This window comes from Tamandua tetradactyla, chromosome 25 (genome assembly GCF_023851605.1).
Source record: "Tamandua tetradactyla isolate mTamTet1 chromosome 25, mTamTet1.pri, whole genome shotgun sequence".
NCBI classification, from domain to species: domain Eukaryota; kingdom Metazoa; phylum Chordata; class Mammalia; order Pilosa; family Myrmecophagidae; genus Tamandua; species Tamandua tetradactyla.
In genome coordinates this window covers 21,395,374-21,416,713 of record NC_135351.1, presented here as the reverse complement: position 1 = coordinate 21,416,713, position 21,340 = coordinate 21,395,374, and the positions used below count along the sequence as shown (strand labels likewise).

At 37.7% G+C, this 21,340-nt stretch overlaps 1 protein-coding gene across 3 annotated transcripts in view; it reads left to right on the top strand.

Annotated features, from left to right (window-relative positions):
- DEK (DEK proto-oncogene) overlaps positions 1 to 21,340 on the top strand; it is a 45,867-nt gene that overhangs the window by 8,200 nt on the left and 16,327 nt on the right. For all 3 annotated transcript variants that reach the window (XM_077143463.1, XM_077143465.1, XM_077143464.1), the window contains exon 7: positions 1,291 to 1,479. In XM_077143463.1, the coding sequence (XP_076999578.1) occupies positions 1,291 to 1,479 (189 nt within the window). The remainder of the gene's footprint in view (positions 1 to 1,290; positions 1,480 to 21,340) is intronic.

The window sequence follows — 21,340 nt, the reverse complement described above, 5'->3', positions numbered from 1 at the left end:
ATTTCTTGTAGACAGTCTCTGAGAAATGTTTTTCTTTGGTCTATTAACTGAAAATTTCTAGAGTGGCCTACTTTGATTGTTTCCCAGTCTGTCTTTAGAAGGATGGGTTGTTTGGGCAAGATAGAGTCTATGCTGTAATTTGTCATTAGTCTTTGAATACTTTATATAAAATAACAACTTTTTCTTAATTTTGTGGAGGGGACAGTGACTATCTGGGAGACTGGGAGTTCCTGTGAGAAAAAGAAAAAGACACTCCTGTGGTTTTGCTAGTTTCACAGAAGATAGTCCCTAAAGTTCCCCTAAACATTTATAGAATTGAATATCTTAAAGTTATATTATGGCATTTCCTCCTTAATATTTCTGCTTATTACGGAAAGTAAAATAATACAAAAATTAAAGAACATAAAAAATACTCAATGTCAGAATTAAGTAATATTAACTCCTTAATATGTATCTTTTCATATCCTTTAACTATGCAAGTTTATTTTATGGTTTTCAATTTCAGAATTTAGGAAATAGTCTCCTAAGAAAGCATTTAAAAATTAAATTTATTGGTTAATCATTTTCCTCAAGTAATCTAATGTGCTTTTAAAATATGCATGGTATAATTAAATAGGAAAGTAATAGCAATACGTTTTTATTTTGTGATTCTTAATTAGTTTTTATGATTAATATACCCAACATTCTTAGAGTTTAACTTCATTGCGTATTTAGAAGTATTGGCAAGAAAGTGAACTTGGCATACTGAAGGTGGAGCCCAGAGGTATTATGAATATAAACTATATATAGTTCATTCACAAATACAATTGTATAATTGTTGATCAGATTTCATTTTCTTCGTGGATGGTTACTCCGAGGCCTTTGATTGGAGAGTCCTCTGAAGCAAAGAACTCTGGCAGTGACAGTTTTATAGGAATGAAAGAAATTATATATCTAACTCCATATTGTCTTGATAAAGTGTAAACAGCAGTCTGAGCTTAGCACTAGGTGTGCATGGACTTCTAGTCCCATATTAGAACCTAGAATAAATTTTTCTCCCAAAATTTTTGAAAACTCTTTTTCTAGGTATTTAGAATACAAACTGAAGGGTACTGGTGGTGCACTTTTTTAGGTTAACATGACACATTATATTAAGGATGATTTATTCTCTATAAAGCTGCTAAGCTTGTAAATATAATTTCTTGAGAAAGGAATAAAAAATTAAGTTGAGAAGTAGTTATCAAAAACCATTTGATTGACTTAGAAATTTGATGACCTCATTGGTGTTATCTTTATAATTTTTTTGTGCAGCCTTTGCCAAAATCCAAAAAAACTTCTAGCAAAGGCAGCAAAAAAGAACGGAGTAGTTCTGGATTGGCAAGGAAGGCTAAGCGAACCAAATGTCCTGAAATTCTATCAGATGAATCTAGTAGTGATGAAGATGAGAAGAAAAACAAGGAAGAGTCTTCGGATGATGAAGATAAAGAAAGTGAAGAGGAGGTAAAATGTTTTATCCTATTTTTTTCCCCCTCTTTCTATGGGAAAAATATATTTTGGCTATATAATAAGTACTGCTAGAAAACATTGATTCTAGCATCTATTAACAGTGTCACATTGGGTTTTTTAATTCCGAAGATGCAGAAATAGTTAAGTATACACCTATTTCCCTTAAAGAGTTTTAAGGACTTCTTATTTCATTGCCAAAGCCAAAGTGTAAGAGTTGGGAAAGAGTGAGGTGGTTGTGGACTGGTTTTGATATGAAGTGGGCCTGGAGACTAGTGTAGTCTTTAATGAGAAGGGAAGGGAAAAAGTAGGGAGAATGTATATCCTAAACAGAAACACATAGGTGCGGAATCTTTGAGAATTTTTTTCATAGCATATTAATATTTTAGTGACTTAACTATTTTTTCTTTTTCATGCAAAAAGTAAGGCGTTTTAAGGCCACTATTCCTCTACTCTGGGGATTATTTAACAAAAATAATGGCATTTTAAGTTTAATTGGTGGGTAAATTTTGTATCACTAGGAAAAAGACTCCCTTTTTTTGTTTTTTTAATTTAATTTTTTATTTTGAAATAATTTCAAACTTATAGGATAGTTTAAAAGTAATACATAATCCATACAGAGAACTGCAACATAACCCCATGCCTCCAGATACCCAGATCCACCAATTTTAACATGTGCCACATTAATTTATTTAGTAACTTAGATAAATGGAATAGCTGTCCATTTTCTAAACCTGAGAGTAGGTTATATACCTCGTACATCTTGAACACTTATACTTCATGTACATATCCTAAGAACAAGGATATTTACTTATGTTACCACCTTAAAGAGCAGTTATCTAGTTCACAAAAATTAACATTGATATCAGTCTTACAGTCTGTATTCTGGTTTTTTCATACGTCCCAGTAATGTCCTTTTGGGCCTTTTCTCCACTGTTAATTACAGTCCAGGATCATGCAGCTGGAATCAAAATATCTGTTTTGTGTCTGACTAGTTACTTCACTAAACATAATGTCCTCAAGGTTCATCTGTGTAGTGGCCTGTGTCAGAATTTCATTCCTTTTCACTGCGGAATAGTATGAACACTGCTATGAACATTGGTGTTCAAATATCTGTTTTGATTTCTGTTTTCAGTGCTTTTGGGTATGTACGTAGAAACGAGATTGCCAGGTCATATGGTAATTCTATGTTTAACTTTTTAAGGAACCACCAAACTGTTGTCCATAGCAGTTGCACCATTTTGCAATCCCACCAACAATGTACAAGGCTTCCCATTTCTCCACATCCTTGTCAGCACTTGTTGTTTTCCTTTTTTTTAAGTAATAGCAGCTCTGGTGGGTGTAAGATGGTGTATCAGTGTGGTTTTGGGTTACATTTCCTTGATGGCTTAATGATATTGAGCATTTTTTCACTTATTTATTGGCAGTCATGTATCTTTTGGAGAAATTTTTATTCAAGTCCTTTCCCTATTTTTTAATTGGGTTTGTCTTTTTGTTGAGTTATAATGTTTTGTGCATATTTTCTCTCATTCTCTTGGTTGCTGCCATTTTCTTTTACTTGGGAGTATTTTGAAAGGTTGAGAATATTTAGCTTTCTGAGTGAAACTTGAGGAAGAGGAGAGATGTTCAGGCAATTAAGAGGCTTAACTTTACCCTCTTCTAAATGTGTATCTCTAATCTTAATTACATCAAGGTGAGTGTATGCAAGGAGATGCATTCATATTATTAATGGTGTTTTAGTAAGCTCTCTAAACTTTGATTTGGTGCACCCCTTTGGAGGTCAGAAATTGCTCTACAAATTGGGTAATCTCTCTTGGCTTATTTAGGGACTTATGTTGGTTTTGGCATTGTGGGCCAGATCATTCTTTGTTGTGGGGAGCTGTTGTGTGTGTGCTAGAATGTTTGCTCACTAGATGCCAGTGGCATCCCCCCTCCCAGTTGTGATGATCCAAAATGTCTCCAGACGTTTCCACATGTCCCCTGTGTGGCAAAATCATCCCAGTTGAGCACCTCTGGATTAGAAAGAATAAAGGTATGGTGGAACTCTGATTTTATATATGTGTATATTTGGTTTATGCTTATCTTGGTGTTTAAAATTCGTGGTCGTTGTAGTGTCAAATTTTAAAAAGACTTCTATATACTAAGTATAAAATACTTCACAATTATAAAAGGTTACAAATGTAATGGATGCCTTATAAATATCTTAATATATTTTGGGCATGAAAGAAGATGAGTAATCTGAATACCATGATTTTTATGGATTGGATAAATCCTTTTAGGGACATTGGGGTGGAAAATGTTCATTTATATGTATATCCTTAACAGTGACAGTGGCAGTCTTACAATTACCTACTATGTGCCATTCACTATGCTTTCTAAACCTTCTTTAAGGGCAAAGTTAAACTCCTTTAAAACTTGTAAAAAAAAGTTATTATAAAGTAAATAATTATTGCATAGCAACAATATGGTTACAAGTATGGGCTTTGGAACCTGAGTTTAAATCTGGCTGTATCTTGGATTAGCACTGTATGACTGTCATGGTTAGGAACAGGTGTCAACTTGGCCAAGTTGTGGTACCTGTTCATCTGATTGGGCAAGCGCTGGCCTGTCTGTTGCAATGAGGGCATTTCATAGGATTAGGTCATGATCACGTCAGCTACATCCACAGCTGATTCCATTTGTAATCAGCCAAAGGGGAGTGTCTTCTGCAATTAGTGATGCTAAATGCAATCATGGGAAACCTTTTAAGGAGGACTCAGAGGAGACAGGTTCCATTCCTGCCTTGGCTGGTGAGCCTCTCCTGTGGAGTTCGTCCAGGCCATCCATCGGAGTCATCGGCTTCGCAGCCTGCTCTGTGGATTTTGGACTCTGCGTTCCTACGGTCATGTGAGACACTTCCATAGATTTTATATTTGCAAGTGTTTCCTGTTGATTCTGTTTCTCTAGAGAACCCTAACTAATACATCTTGGTACCGGGAGTGGTTCTTAAGGAACATAATCTTAAAAATGGGTTTTTATGAATGGTTTTCTACTCTGACTGGACTCAGAGACACTAAGGATTCTGATTCCCGTAATCGGAATGACACTCCCAATCCATGGACTGAGTTGGCAAAGGAGATAGTCAAAATATCATCATTCGATTCTCCTAATGCTTTGCTTGTACGAAGCCAGACTCTGGGGGATAATGTTTTTGACACCTTTACAGAGTTTTGTAGAAATAAGATTTATAGAGATGTTGGTTGGTTGTTAGATACACTGTCTACATTAAAGGGTGAAAGGGATGGGCTTAAGGCTTCAAACAAGAAGCTTAAGTGCCGTCTGAAAGATGTAGTGGTTTCTATGAGTATCCTGAAGGAAAATTTTATTTCCTGTAGCCGTAGACTTGAGATCTCTGAAAATCAAACTCAGAATCTTATTGTTAGAGTAGCAACTTTACAACGTAAACTGAAATCTCAGTCTTGCTTGGTGTCTGCTGTTAAAGTGAGGGCATTGATTGGAAAGGAGTGGGACCCTGAAAAATGGGATGGTGACATATGGATTGATAATGATGTTGGGGGTGAGGTTGAAACCCTAGACCATGCTGAGCCTTCTTTAGATAACCCTGTAATAGTCTGCCCTGAGGACATAGCCGCCCCACCTCCAGCCTGCCTTGAGGAATTGGCCACCCAACCTCCTCCTGAAGGGATTAGCCCTAGAGTTATTAATCCTATTTCACCAGATGAAACTGCAAATGAAAGGCCTGAAGCAAATGGCTTGGAAGATATTTCTAATTCTTTTCATGACCCACCCCCACCACCCCTCATTTCTTCTAGACCTATAACTAGACTAAAGTCCCAACAGGCCCCTAAAGGTGAGGTACAAAGTATCACACATGAGGAGGTACGTTATACTCCAAAAGAACTGTGTGAGTTTTCCAATTTATATAGACAGAAATCAGGGAAATATGTGTGGCAATGGATTTTAAGAGTGTGGGATAATGGTGGGAGGAATATAAGGCTGGATCAGGCTGAATTTATTGATATGGGCCCACTAAGCAGAGATTCTGCATTCAGTGTTATAGCTAGAGCAGTTAGAAAAGGTGTTAACAGCTTGTTTGGGTGGTTGGTTGAAACATGGATCAAAAGGTGGCCAACATTACCTGAGGTTGAAATGCCAGAACTGCCCTGGTATAATGTAGATGAGGGGATCCAGAGGCTTAGAGAGATTGGGATGTTAGAGTGGATTTATCATGCAAAGCCTGCTCTTACACCCCAGGAATGTCCAGAGGAGGATGCACCTTTTACCAGAACAGTGAGAAATAAGTTTGTGAGACTAGCACCATCATCCCTCAAGAGCTCTGTGGTTGCACTTCTCTGTAGGTCAGATATTACTGTAGGAACTGCTGTCACTGAGCTGGAATCCTTAAACACAATGGGGATGACAGGATCCCGAGTTGGCAGAAGCCGGGTGGCAGCACTTAATCACCAAAGACAGGGTAGACGCGGCTATTATAAAAGACAACAAACTCAAAGGAGGCATCAAAATTATATGACACGCAGAGATTTGTGGCATTGGCTAGTAAATCATGGGGTGCCTAGAAATACAATAGAAGGGTAGTCTACTAAATTCTTGTTGGAGCTGTATAAACAAGAGTTCTAGGTCAAGGGAACAGAAGTCTAACCTGAATTACGAAAACACAGAGTCACGGCCCCTTAATCAATTTCCAGACTTGAAACAGTTTACAGACCCTGAGCCCCTTGAATGAAGGGGAGGCCAGGTCCCTATGGGGGAGAAACCTGTTACACTGCCACAAATTTATACTGTTAACCTTCCTCTAAGTCTTCCCCAAGGAGACCGACGGCCTTTTACCAGAGTAACTGTGCATTGGGGAAAAGAAAATGATCAGATATTTCGGGGATTATTAGACACTGGTTCAGAAGTGACGTTAATTCCAGGGGACCCAAAACGTCGCTCTGGACCACCAGTCAGAGTGGGGGCTTATGGAGGCCAGGTGATCAATGGAGTTTTAGCTCAGGTCCGTCTCACAGTGGGTCCAGTGGGCCCCCGGACCCATCCTGTAGTTATTTCCCCAGTTCCGGAATGTATAATTGGCATAGACATACTGAGCAACTGGCAGAATCCCCACGTTGGTTCTCTAACTCGTGCAGTGAGGGCTGTTATGGTGGGAAAGGCAAAGTGGAAGCCACTAGAACTGCCCCTACCAAGCAAAATAGTAAATCAAAAGCAGTACCGTATTTCTGGAGGGATTGCAGAGATTACTGCCACTCTTAAGGACTTGAAAGATGCAGGGGTGGTGATTCCCACCACACCCCCGTTCAACTCTCCTATTTGGCCTGTGCAGAAAACAGATGGGTCTTGGAGAATGACAGTGGATTATCGTAAACTCAACCAGGTGGTAACTCCAATTGCAGCTGCTGTTCCAGATGTAGTATCATTGCTTGAGCAAATCAATACATCCCCTGGTACCTGGTATGCAGCTATTGATCTGGCAAATGCTTTTTTCTCAATAGCTATTAGTAAGGACCACCAGAAACAGTTTGCTTTCAGCTGGCAAGGTCAGCAATATACTTTCACTGTCCTACCTCAGGGGTATATCAACTCTCCAGCCCTATGTCATAATCTTGTTCACAGAGACCTTGATCGTTTCTCCCTCCCACAAGACACCACACTGGTCCATTATGTTGATGATATCATGTTGATTGGACCTAGTGAGCAAGAAGTAGCAACTACTCTAGATTTACTGGTAAGGCATTTGCGTGTCAGAGGATGGGAGATAAATCCAACAAAAATACAGGGGCCTTCCACCTCAGTAAAATTTCTAGGTGTCCAGTGGTGTGGGGCATGTCGAGATATCCCTTCTAAGGTGAAGGATAAATTGCTGCATCTGGCCCCTCCCACAACCAAAAAAGAGGCACAACGCCTAGTTGGTCTTTTTGGATTTTGGCGACAACATATTCCTCATTTGGGTGTGCTACTCCGGCCCATTTATCGAGTGACCAGAAAAGCTGCTAATTTTGAGTGGGGACCTGAACAAGAGGAGGCTCTGCGACAGGTCCAGGCTGCTGTGCAAGCTGCTCTGCCACTTGGACCATATGATCCAGCAGATCCAATGGTGCTGGAAGTGTCAGTGGCAAATAGAGATGCTGTCTGGAGCCTTTGGCAGGCCCCTATAGGAGAATCACAATGCAGACCCTTAGGATTTTGGAGCAAAGCCTTACCATCTGCTGCAGATAACTACTCTCCTTTTGAGAAACAGCTTTTGGCCTGCTACTGGGCCTTAGTAGAGACTGAACGCTTAACCATGGGCCACCAAGTTACCATGAGACCTGAGTTGCCTATCATGAGTTGGGTGTTGTCTGACCCACCAAGCCATAAAGTTGGGCGTGCACAGCAGCACTCTATTGTAAAGTGGAAATGGTATATACGAGATAGAGCCAGAGCAGGTCCTGAAGGCACAAGTAAGTTACATGAGGAATGGCCCAAATGCCCATGGTCTCCACTCCTGCCACATTACCTTCTCTTTCCCAGACCAGAGCTATGGCCTCTTGGGGAGTTCCTTACAGTGAATTGACTGAGGAAGAGAAAACTTGGGCCTGGTTTACAGATGGTTCAGCACGATATGCAGGTACCACCCGAAAGTGGACAGCTGCAGCATTACAACCCCTTTCTGGGGTGTCCTTGAAGGACAGTGGTGAGGGGAAATCCTCCCAGTGGGCAGAACTTCGAGCAGTGCACCTGGTTGTTCATTTTGCTTGGAAGGAAAACTGGCCAGAGGTGCGTTTGTATACTGACTCATGGGCTGTTGCTAATGGTTTGGCTGGATGGTCAGGGACTTGGAAAGACCATAATTGGAAAATTGGTGACAAAGAGGTCTGGGGAAGAAGTATGTGGATAGACCTTTCTGAGTGGGCGAAAAACATGAAGATATTTGTTTCCCATGTGAATGCACACCAGAGGGTGACTTCAGCAGAGGAAGATTTTAATAATCAAGTGGATAAGATGACCCGTTCTGTGAATACCAGCCAGCCTCTTTCCCCAGCAACTCCTGTTATTGCCCAATGGGCTCATGAACAAAGTGGTCATGGTGGTAGGGATGGAGGTTATGCGTGGGCTCAGCAACGTGAACTTCCACTCACCAAGGCTGACCTGGCTACAGCCACTGCTGAGTGCCCAATCTGCCAGCAGCAGAGACCCACACTCAGCCCCCGATATGGCACCATTCCCCGAGGTGACCAGCCAGCTACATGGTGGCAGGTTGATTACATTGGACCACTCCCTTCATGGAAGGGGCAGCGATTTGTTCTAACTGGAATAGACACATACTGTGGATATGGGTTTGCTTTCCCTGCACGCAATGCTTCTGCCAAAACTGCTATCCGTGGGCTTACAGAATGCCTTATCCATCGTCATGGTATTCCACATAGCATTGCTTCGGATCAAGGAACACACTTCACAGCAAATGAAATGCGGGAATGGGCACATGCTCATGGAATTCTCTGGTCTTACCATGTTCCCCATCATCCAGAAGCAGCTGGATTGATAGAACGGTGGAATGGTCTTTTGAAAACTCAATTACGGTGCCAACTAGGTGGCAAAAACTTGAAAGGCTGGGGTAATGTTCTCCAGGAAGCTGTGTATGCTCTGAGTCAGCCTCCGCTGTATGGTGCTGTTTCTCCCATAGCCAGGATCCATGGGTCCAGGAACCAAGGGGTGGAAATGGGTGTGGTGCCACTCACTATTACTCCTAGTGATCCACTAGGAAAATTTTTGCTTCCTGTCCCTGCTACCCTGAGTTCTGCTGGTCTACAGGTTTTAGTTCCAAAACGGGGTGTGCTTTCTCCAGGAGAAACAACAGTGATACCACTGAACTGGAAGTTAAGGTTGCCACCTGGCCACTTTGGGCTACTTATGCCTCTGGATCAACACACCAAGAAGGGAATTACATTATTGTCTGGGGTAATTGACCCTGACTATCAGAAGGAAGTAGGACTGCAACTACATAATGGAGGTAAAGAAGAGTTTCCTTGGAATATAGGAGATCCCCTGGGGCGTCTATTAGTACTACCATGCCCTGTGATTAAAATCAATGGAAAACTGCAACAACACAATCCAGGCAGGACCACTAATGGCTCTGAGACTTCAGGAATGAAGGTTTGGGTCACCCCACCAGGCAAAGAACCACGGCCAGCTGAAGTGCTTGCTGAGGGGAAAGGGAACATGGAATGGGTAGTGGAAGAAGGTAGTGATAAATATGAACTTCGACCACATGATCAGTTACAGAAACGAGGACTGTAATGCTGTTTTGTTTGTGTTATACTATTTAAGTTGTAAGATATCAAGTTTAAGAATGAATGTTGCCCAAGGATTTGCACCCTATACTGGAGAGATTTAATGTGTTTTCCAGTTATATGCAGGACAGTTGAGTATTGTCAGGTAAAAGAAAAAATGTGTGCTTATTTGTTTTCATTTGGAAATTAAGTATGGTCTATAGGTGCAAAGTTGACAAAGGGTGGACTGTCATGGTTAGGGACAGGTGTCAACTTGACCAAGTTGTGGTACCTGTTCATCTGATTGGGCAAGCACTGGCCTGTCTGTTGCAATGAGGACATTTCATAGGATTAGGTCATGATCACGTCAGCTACATCCACAGCTGATTCCATTTGTAATCAGCCAAAGGGGAGTGTCTTCTGCAATTAGTGATGCTATATACAATCATGGGAAGCCTTTTAAGGAGGACTCAGAGGAGACAGGTTCCATTCCTGCTTTGGCTGGTGAGCCTCTCCTGTGGAGTTCATCCAGGCCATCCATTGGAGTCATCGGCTTCGCAGCTTGCCCTGTGGATTTTGGACTCTGCATTCCTACGGTCACGTGAGACACTTTCATAAATTTTATATTTGCAAGTGTTCCCTGTTGATTCTGTTTGTCTAGAGAACCCTAACTAATACAATGACCTTGGGCAAGTTATAAGAACTCGATTAGTTTTCCATCTCTAAAATGAAGATAATAATAGTACCAGTCTCATTGGGTTGTATTAATTGACTTATATATTAAAAGCACTTAGAACAGTGCTTGGCATAAATACTCTGTGTTACTTGTTGCTAACCTTTTATCCCTTTGGAAATTTCTAAATCCAGTTTTCCTGTCATTATTACCAAGGTACAGGATAAAAAGTGAGGGTTTTTTTTTTAACGTATTTTCTTGTTTTCCAATTTGTTGTTCATTGTTGTAAGTTGAAGTTGTTGGAGAGAGAGAGAGTGTGTGTGTGTGTGATCCCAGATATGTGACCCTCTTGTTTCTACATACTGGTCACAAATAGAACTGTCCCATGAAACAAAAGCCTTACTTTACACAATGCCATAATTTAGGGTTTGTTGATAGTTCAAATGATGACGAGCCATGGGAATAAGAAGAAAATACAGAAATGCTTTTATGGACATTAAGTATATAAAATAAGTTAATATAGAAGCTTTATCATAGTGTTCTATTTCAAGAATTTTTCTTTATGGACTGATAGTGACAGACTTCCTAAAATACAATTCTAGTGAAGTCTGGACTGAGCATTCCTTTTATTTTTCCCTGATAAATCTCTCTCCAGCAAAAAGATTCTTTGTTGCTCTAAACATCCTTTCAGATTTAAGGCTGTCCTCTTCAAAAACTTTATTGCTGATTCATATCTATGCTTTTGAAAGGTAAGTGCTAGGAGAGGAACAGTATTTTTTGGCAACTTTGTTTTTATGTTTTTTCATTTTACTAAGACTCAGTTAAGTGTCACCCTTGTTAGGGAATGCATAAATGGAGGGATCATGGTCATTACTGTGAAAAGACCATTCTAAGAGATCATAAAGAATTTCAAGTTGATTGGAAAAGTTGCACATTGCCCACCTGTAGGTGGAATTTGCAGATATTTAAATAAAAATTAACATATAATTTTAAATTATATGTTAATATAATTTATTCTGTTTATTTCCTGAAGCTAACTTTCCTTTCATTACTAAAAGACCCATTAAAATTAGCTTCTTGTTCTACTTTAGATTCTTGGAAGAAATAACTATGAAATCAAGAGTATTACACTAAATAATCTATATTATAGTGTTGAAGTGAGAAATCTTACTCAAGGTGAAATTCCGTTCAAGTTGCAGTTGTCCCTTCGCCAGTTATTTGAGATTGAATATTATTTGTCAGTTTACTAATTTTCACATCTAACCATAGATGTGTGGAAGAGTAGGACATTTAGTTTATAAGTAAATTCATTATTTTTAGAATGTAGAATTGGCATTGGTGAAATTCACATAGCTAGAACAGTTGGCAGTTTCTAAAAGTCTTTTTAAAAGAAAGACTGTCACATTTAGTGTGTTAGCTGATAATTTCTCAAAATTGAATTTTCTGTAACCAAAGTTCCATTTCTGTGATATTCAGTGGTTTACAGTTTTTTTCCTTTTAAAAAGGGAATTTATTACATTACAGGTGTACAGTTCTAAGGCTGTGAAAATGCACAGCAGTTTTTTAATTCCTGCTTTCTTTGGGATTAACTTGAATAAAAGGGTACTTCTTTCTGAGAGTGGCTTGGTTAATTCCTTTATAAAACAGGCATTCTGAATTTCCTTACTAATTTGGCTCTTGAACATTTGCTTAATGGGCAATAGAAGGAGAGCAGTTGGAAACTAGGAGGACACTAATTGATGAACTTTTAAAATGAAGAATTGGGAAAATAAACAGATTATGTTTTAGGAGCTTCATTCTGAAAATCAGTTGGCTCATATTAACAGCCTATATTGGATTAGTATCTTTAGGGGAATATGGCTGAAATTAACAATGAAACTATACCTTAGGCACAGAGAAATTACTGGAAAAGTATAGGAAAAAAATTGTAGTAATTGAGTACCTCCCACATTGGAGAAGAGGGCCTTTTAGTCACTTAAAAGGATACTTTATTTCCTTTCTCATCCAACACTTCTTTTTCTTCATATGCTTTTGTTTTTGTCTGGTTCTTTTTTTTAATCACATCTAGAAAAGTATAAAACAAACTGTGGATTTTCATTTTATGGGTACTTGGGATTTATCTTAATGTTCCCATATGTGTCAGGAACATTTCTGGGTATAAATAACTTAAAACTTAACCAATAGTGTCCAAAGAAGAAGTTCATTTCTCTTCCACGGCAAGAATTCCACAAACAGGCAATTCTGGACCAGTGCAACAGCTCGGGTATCAAGTATTTGGGTGCCTTCTCTCTCGCACACTTTTTTTTTTCCTGTTTTTATAGGTTTATTTATATTTATATTTACATTTTATGTAAATGGAATCATTCAATATGTGGTACTTTGTGTCTGGTTTCTTTCACTTTGCGTACTGTTTGGGGTTTTGTTTTGTTTTGTTTTAATTAGAAAAATTGTAGGCTTATAGAAAAGTCATGTGAAAACTACATTGTTCCTGTTTACCCTCCTATTATTAACACTTTACATTTGGTACCTTTGTTGCAGTTGATGAAAGAACATTAAAATAGTACTATTAACTATAGTCCACAATTATAGTAAGTGTATTTTTCCCATATACCACCCTGTTATTAGTGTTGTACATTTGTTATAATTCATATAACAACCTTCTTTTATACTTAATATAAACCCAAATTTGTCATCCACAACAGGGTTCACTGTTATATAGTCCCATGATTTTTCTTCTAACTTTCATTCTAGTAATATGCACAACCCAACACTGTTAATTACACTCCAGTAATGTGCTACCATCACCATCCTTTACAAACCTTTACAAACATCCTAAATAGAAATTCTGTACAAATTAAACGTCTATTCCCCATCCTTTGCCCCCAATCTATCCCTTATTACCCTATAGTCTAGATTTTTAACTGTGTGCGTTTACTTATTATATTTAGTTCATATCAGTGAAGTTGTATAATATTTGTTCTTTTGTGCCTGGTTTATTGCACTCAGTATAATATCCTCAAGGTTCATCTGTGTTGTCGCATTCATCAGGACTTCATTCCTTTTCATAACTGAATAATATTCCATCAAGCGGTACAACATTTAGTTTATCCATTTATCGGTTGATGGGTACTTGGGTTGTCTCTACCTTTTAGCGATTGTGAATAAGGCCACTATGAGCATCAGTGTGCAAATATCTGTTCTAGTCTTCAATTCTTTGGGGGTATAAGATCTGCAAGTAGGACTGCCAGGTCATGTGATTAATTCTATACTTAACTTTCTGAGGAAACACCAAACTGTTTCCATATTGGCTATATCATTTTACATTCCCAGCAACAATGAACATGTATTCCTATTTATCCACATTCTCTCCAACACTTGTAATGTTCTGGTTGTTTTTTTTTTGCATGGACAGGCACCAGAAATCGAACCCGGGTCTCCAGCGTAGCAGGTGAGAACTCTGCCTGCTGAGCCACCGTGGCCTGCCCACTGTTTTTTTAATAGTAGCCATTTTAGCAGCTGTGAAATGATATCTCATTATAGTTTTGATTTGGAATTCCCTAATAGCTGGTGGCGTTGAGCATTTTTTCCCTGTCTCTCTGGCCATTTGTGTATTCTCTTTGGAGAAATGTGTGTTTAAGTCTTTTGTCTGTTTTTTAATTAGGTTGTTTGTCTGTTTATTGCTGAGTTGTAGGATTTCTTTTTATATTCTGGATAGTAAAGCCTTATTGGGCTTTACTACTGAGTTGGCAACATCCTAATTTCAGTTCTGTTTTGAATACCACATTATTGGATATGTGGTTTCCAGATTTCTCCCGTTGAGAGGGTGTCTTTTTATTTTTTTGATAAATTCCCCTAAAGTTTGATACAGTCCTGTATATCTATTTTTTATTTTGTTGCCTGTGCTTTGGGTATAAAGTCTAAGAAACCATTTTTTAATACACGATCCTGGAAAATGCTTTGCTACATATTTTTCTAGGAGTTTTATAGTCCTGGCCCTAATATTTAGATCTTTGATCAATTTTGAGTTCATTTCTATATATGGTGTGAGATAGGGGTCCTCTTTCATTCTTTTCCATGTGTATATCCAGTTCTCCCAGCACCATTTGTTGAAGAGACTATTCTTTTCCAATTGAGTGGACTTTGTTGCCTTATCAAAAATCAGTTGGCAATAATAAATTTAAGGGTCTGTAGTTGAACTCTTGGTTTGATTCCATTGGTTGATACATCTGTCTTTGTGCCAGTACCATGCTGGTTTATTTTGCTTTTGTTTTTTTTTGGTTTTTTTTTCAATTTTTTAATTTTTAATTTTAGTGAAGCTGGTGCAGTGTCTGTTTAAAACCCAAATCCCAGGCCAAAACGTACAAATAAAATTTTTAAAAGAGCAGTATTCTATTGTATATACTTTTACATGAATAATTTTATTATTGATAATAAATATTAGGACTTTTCTGAGTTCTTCTGACAAGATTGTTTTTAGTCTTAAAATGCTTTGCCTCTTTAGTGTAACCGTCTTTGAAGATAGTCATTATTCCACCATATCTGTCTTCTTGACTCTAGCCAGATATTCTTCATTTGGTCTAAACCCTCTGTAGCTTCAAATTAATGAAATGTCATTGTTCCACAGCTCAGCTCAGTTCTCTGAAAAACTTCTATCTCCAGCTGAAAGTCATACTCCGGGAGTGAAGCAATCACTTGCTAGAACCTTAGGGCCAATTGGAAAATCATTTTAAACACTCTCATTGGTTGATCTTTTTTGTCACTGAAGCCTGAAAATGAACAGTCTTGGAAAAGATGACCTCTTACATACATGTAATTCTTTAAAAGGAGAGGGCAACATGAAGGGAACTGAGTCTGGATCAGCACAATGGAAACAAATAATAATGAATATTGAGCACTAGAATTCAAGATACCAAACGTTTTAAAGAGAAGGGGTGCTGGTTTTCAATTCTGTTGCGTTTTTTTGTTTGTTTTTTGAAAGTGGCAAATATATTGATTTCATTTATTTCTTGAATTGTGTTGATACAGGAATTTGTTTTTCTATATTTATACTAGATATAGGTAAAGAAATACTAATGCTTAAAAATGTGAACTATAAATAACATCTCTACTTATTAAAGCATGTAGAATTTGGTCATGTAATAAGTATCATAGGGCAACATCCTAATTTCAGTTCTGTTTTGAATACCACATTACAAAGGAACTATTTTAAAAAATGAAAAAGGAGAAAGAGAAAAGAAAAATTAAAGGTATCTAAACCATTGAATGGTGTGTTTGTTCCTCGTATACTTCAGTCACATCTTCCTATGTTCCTAGTTCTTTTTTGAGAGTGATTATCAGTAATTGTCTGACCTTCACAGATGAACCTGAGTGAATTCATTGGAGCTCCCTGTCTTTGACAGATCATTCTTTGAGTTTCTTGAGATGTTTTGTCATTTTTACCTTGAGGTGATTCTCACTGTTATCCTTTCCGATGTCTTTCAGTTTAATGTATTTCCTTCTTTCTTATCCCCCAAATCCTTAGTTCAGGATTTGCCTCCTGGTCAGACATAATGATGATGGCACCACCCTGAGTTCTCTGTACAGCAGTAACCCCAAGGAAAGCAGAACCTCACTCCAGGGTTTACAAGTCTGTCACTTCCCCACAGCACACCACTTTGGCTGAGGGAGTTGTGCTATATTCTTACCATGCTGTTTTGACTGCTGTAGCCTTGTAATATGCTTTAAAGTCAGGAAGTGAGCCTGTCAACTTTGTTCTTCCATTTCAAGATGTTTTTGGCTATTGGGTTCCTTACCTTTCCAAATAAATGTGATAATTGGCTTTTCTAGTTCTTCAAGTTAGGCTTTTGGAATTTTGGCTGGGATTGCATTGAATCTGTAAATCATTTTTGTGGATATAAATGACATCTTGACAGTAGTCATCCAGTCCACGAGCATGGAATGTTCTATTTATTTAGATCTTGTTTGATTTCTTTAGCAGTGTTTTATAGTTTTCTGTGTATTAGTCCTTTATATCCTTGGTAAATTTATTCTTAGATATTTGATTCTTTTAGTTTCTATTGTAAATGGAATTTTTCTCTTGATTTCCTCCTGGGGGTGCTCATTGCTTATATATAGAAATACTACTGAGTTTTTGTCTTGATCTTGTACCCTGCCATTTTGCTGAACTTGTTTATTAGCTCTATCACCTTTTTGGTAGATTTTTTGGGATGTCTTACATACAGGATCATATCACTTGCAAATAGTGAAAGTTTTACTTCTTCCTTTCCAATTTGGATGCCTTTTATTTCTTTTTCTTGCCTTATTGCCTTGGCTATAAGAACTTCCAGTATAATATTGAATAACAGTAGTGATAGTGTGCATCTTTGTCTTGTTGCAGATCTTAGAGAAAAAGCTTTCAGGCTTTCACAATTGAGTATGATGTTAGCCTTGAGCTCATGTATGCCCTTTATCATGTTGAGGGAGATTCCTTCTCTCCCTGTTTTTCTAAATGTTTTTTATCAAGAAGGTATGCTGGGTTTTGTCAGATGCCTTTTCTGCATCAATTGAGATGATCTGGGTTTTTTTTTCCATTTTGTTGATGTGATATATTACATTAATTGATTTTCTTTTTGTGTTAAACCACCCTTGGTAAAACTCACTTGATCATGGTGTATAATTCTTTTGATGTGCTGTTGGACTCAATTTGCTAGTATTTTGTTGAGAATTTTTGCATCTATCGTGATAAAGTACATGGGCATGCAATTTTCTTTTCTTATATCTTTATCAGGATTTCGTAATAGGGTCATGTTGGCCTCATAGAATACATTAGGTAGTTGGCCTCATAGAATACATTAAGTAGTGTTTCCGCCTCTTCAATTTTGGGGAAGTGTTTGAGCAGGATTGGTGTTAATTCTTGGAATGTTTGGTAGAATTCACCTGTGAAGCCATCATGACCTTGGCTTTTCTTTACTTGTAATTGGCCTGTTGAGATCTTCTATTTCTTGTAGAGTCAGTGTAGGTTGTTCATGTATTTCTAGGATTTGTCTGTTTCATCTAAGTTGTCTAATTTGTTACTATACAGATGTTCATAGTGTTCTCTAGAGTCAGTAATGTCCCATCTCTCATTTCTGATTTTATTTATTTGTGTCTTACCTCTTTTTTTTTCTCAAAAGTTTACCTAAGGGTTTGCCAGTTGTATTGATCTTTTTAAAGAACCAACTTTTGGCTCTGTTAATTCTCCCTGTTGTTTCTATATTCTCTGTTTCATTTATTTATGCGCTAATCTTTGTTATTTCTTTCCTTCTGCTTGCTCTGGGGTTAGTTTGTTGTTCTCTTTCTAGTTCTCTGTTTTTTCTGGTTTGCAGTTTGGTCTTAAATTGTAGCTCTTCCTTCTTTTTAGAAGTGTTCAGAGCTTTGAATTTCCCTCTCAGCACTGCTTTTGCTGCATGCCATAAGTTTTCATATGTAATGTTCTCATTTTAAGTTGTCTCAGGATAGTTACTGATTTCCTTTCCAATTTCTTATTTGCCACACTGTTTAAGAGAGTGTTATTTAATTTCCATATATTTGTGGATTTTCCAGTTCTCTGCCTGTTAAATTATTTCCATCTTCATTGATAATGGTCAGAGAAGATGCCTTTGTATGTTCTCAGTCATTGTTAATTTATTGTGACTTTGCTGTGTGACCCAGCCTGTGGTCTACTCTGGAAAATGATCTGTTTGCAATTGAGAAGAATGTATATCCTGCTATTTTCAGGTACAGTGTTCTGTATATATATATGATTCAAGTTTTGTTTCTGTATTGATCTTCCATCTAGTTCTGTTTATTGATGAGAGTGGTGTAATTTAAGTCTCCAATTATTATCATAAAGATATCTTTTTCTCTCTACGTTTTGCCAGTGTTTGCCTCTTTTAATTTGAAGCTCTGTGGTTAGGTGCATAAATATCTATGATTATTTCTTCTTGGTGTGGATTGCCCCTTTTATTAATATATAATATCCTTCCTTGTCTCTTAAAATAGTTTTTTCCTTAAAGTCTGTTTTATCCAATTATAGCATAGCTCTTTTTTTTGGAATATCTTTTTGCATCTTTCACCTTTAAATTATTTGTGTCTTTGGGTCTGAAGTTAGTCTCTTGTAACAACATAATGGTTGGGTCGTGTATTTTTAATCCATCCTACCAGCCTGTGCCTTTTGATTGGGGAATTTAAGCCATTAACATTCAGGGTTTTTACTATAAAGGCAGTACTTAGTTCAGCCATTTTGTCTTTTTTTTTTTTTTTTAATAACAAATGTATACCATTTCTTTCTTTCTTTTTTCTGTTTTTGTATGCTGTATGGTGGGGGTCACATTTCATTTCTTTTCCCTGTGACTATCCCATTATTGCAGCAACATTTGTTGGTTTCTTTTTTTGAAAGTGCACGAGCCCGAACTGAACTTGGGTCTCTTGCGTGGCAGGCAAAAATTCAGTGTTTCTTTATTAACCAATTTGTTATCTAACCACAAAGTTACAGAAATTTTATCTGAATTTAGATCAGCAGCATAAGATCTTGGTAGGAAGAAATTATTTATTTGGACCAAAAGACTGTAATATTAATTGAAGATGTAACAACTAAGAAGATATAATTGGCAACTATTGCTGGGAAATTTCATTTTTTTCCTGCATCTTTAATAATAAGCAGCCCTCCCAAAGAGATATTAAAGGATGATATAGGGAACCACATGAAATTAAATCAGTACAAAAAAAGTATGCAAAGGACATGTAAACTTGAGTAAACATAAAGAATCAAGCAGTGACAATTCAGTTCTCTGGAGTTGCATCAACCATGAAGTAATGTGTCCTTTTTCCAAAGGAAATTAGAGGGGCCTTGTGCTGGTTTGAAAGGAAGTATGCCCCCTAAGAAAAGCCATGTTTTAATATAAATCCCATTTCATAAAGGTAGAATAATCTCTATTCAATGCTGTATGTTTGAAACTGTAATGAGATAATTTCCCTGGAGATGTGATTTAGTCAAGAATGGTTGTTAAACTGGATTAGGGGATGACATGTCTCCACCCATTTGAGTGGGTCTTGATTGGTTTACTGGAGTCCTATAAAAGAGGAAACGTTTTGGAGAGAGAGATTCAGAGAGAGCAGAGAATGCTGCAGCACCACAAAGCAGCGAGTCCACAAGCCAGCGACCTTTGGAGATGAAGAAGAAAAACGCCTTCCGGGAAGCTTCATGAAACCAGAAGCCAGAAGAGAAAGGTAGCACATGACAGCGTATTCGCCATGTGCCCTTCCAGCTGAGAGAGAAGCCCTGACTGTGTTCGCCATGTTCCTTCTCACTTGAGAGAGAAACCCTGAACTACATCAGCCTTCTTGAACCAAGGTATCTTTTCCTGGATGCCTTTGATAGGATATTTCTATTGACTTGTTTTAATTGAGACATTTTCTTGGCCTTAGAACTGTAAACTGGCAACTCATTAAATTCCCCTTTTTAAAAGCCATTCCATTTCTGGTATAGCATTCCGGCAGCTAGCAAACTAGAACAGGCCTCTTCTGGATACTTGAGTTAGAGAAATCTATTAAGTTGGATTAGTCAGAGAAAAAAAGGGCAGTGGGGGGTGGTGGTGGCATTGTATTTAGAGGAAGTAGATAACCACTTAAAGAGAAAGCTAGGCATTAGGAAAATAATGAATCATTCAGAATTCAGACATTATTTAGGAAACCAGATGAAGCAAAGGAAAACCTTAAATTTGGATTAAAAACTTTCTTTAAGTGGTAAAACTCAGTTTCCTGAGTGATATGAAATCAAGCACTGTAGAAGAGTTGGTTTTAGAAGTGCACCAGCAGAACCACAAGGGTTCCCTGGAATGTTTGGGGGCAGAGTTAAAAAGAGACATTAAATAGGCTCCAGGTCATCCTCCCTAATCCTTCCTCACTTCAGTGCAAGTATTTCTTTAAAAAGAAAATATGTTTCTGCTCCTATCCCTTGGTAATTTTTGTTTTTTTATTCTTCGTGTTTGAAAATCATAGCTATCAGACCAAGGATACAAAGCCAAGAAATATGATCAGAGATCTAAAACACTTTTTTGGATCATTGTTAGTAAAATCTAAAAGCTTCAACAAATATTTGTATATTATTCTGTAAAATATGACTTTTTTTTGCATGGGCAGAATTGAACCCAGGTCTCTGGTATGACAGTTCATTCTGCCACTGAGACACCATCATACTGTCTTCATAAAATAAACAAATTAAAATCTTTGGAAGAGCCTGCCCATGCCAAAAAAAATCTTAGGAAGAAATTAAGCTTTGTCATTCCCACCTCTTCTAAAATTGTTCTTCCACTGCTATCAAACTCTTGATGTTTTTGGAGAGTGTGACCAAAATTCTAAGGAACATTCCAGCTGCATCTTACCCCCGCCCCCCCAACAGCATTTCAAGCAATGGCTACAGAGAATTTCTTTTTGAGAAAGCCCCCAAATTTATAGAAAATTCTCAACTGAGAATGTATAGTTACAAAAAATAATACACATTATGCCAGGGCAGAATCTATATAGTGTTTGTAAACATAATAAAAAGGAGCCAAATTCCAGAATTTTATTCTGTATTCGTTAGGAAACAATGTCAAAGTGTAAATGATGGGAAAATGTGTAACAAAGATCAATTTTCTTCAGTGGGATCAAGAAAAAAGTGAACTGCAGGAAGAAAAATGGAACCCAAGCTTTGACCACCTATCAAGGGTTTGTTACTTCAGCAAAATAGAATAAATCTCCACAGAAAAGACTCCTTCAGTAAACATAACTCCATTCCACATATATTCTTTTCCTTCACATCTGATTAAACACAAGTTGCTCTTATTCTTGAATCACGGTTCTTTTTGAATTACAAAAATTTACTTGAATATTTACATAATCTTATTGCTGTGTTTTACAGCAAAAAAATTTAATTTGTAGA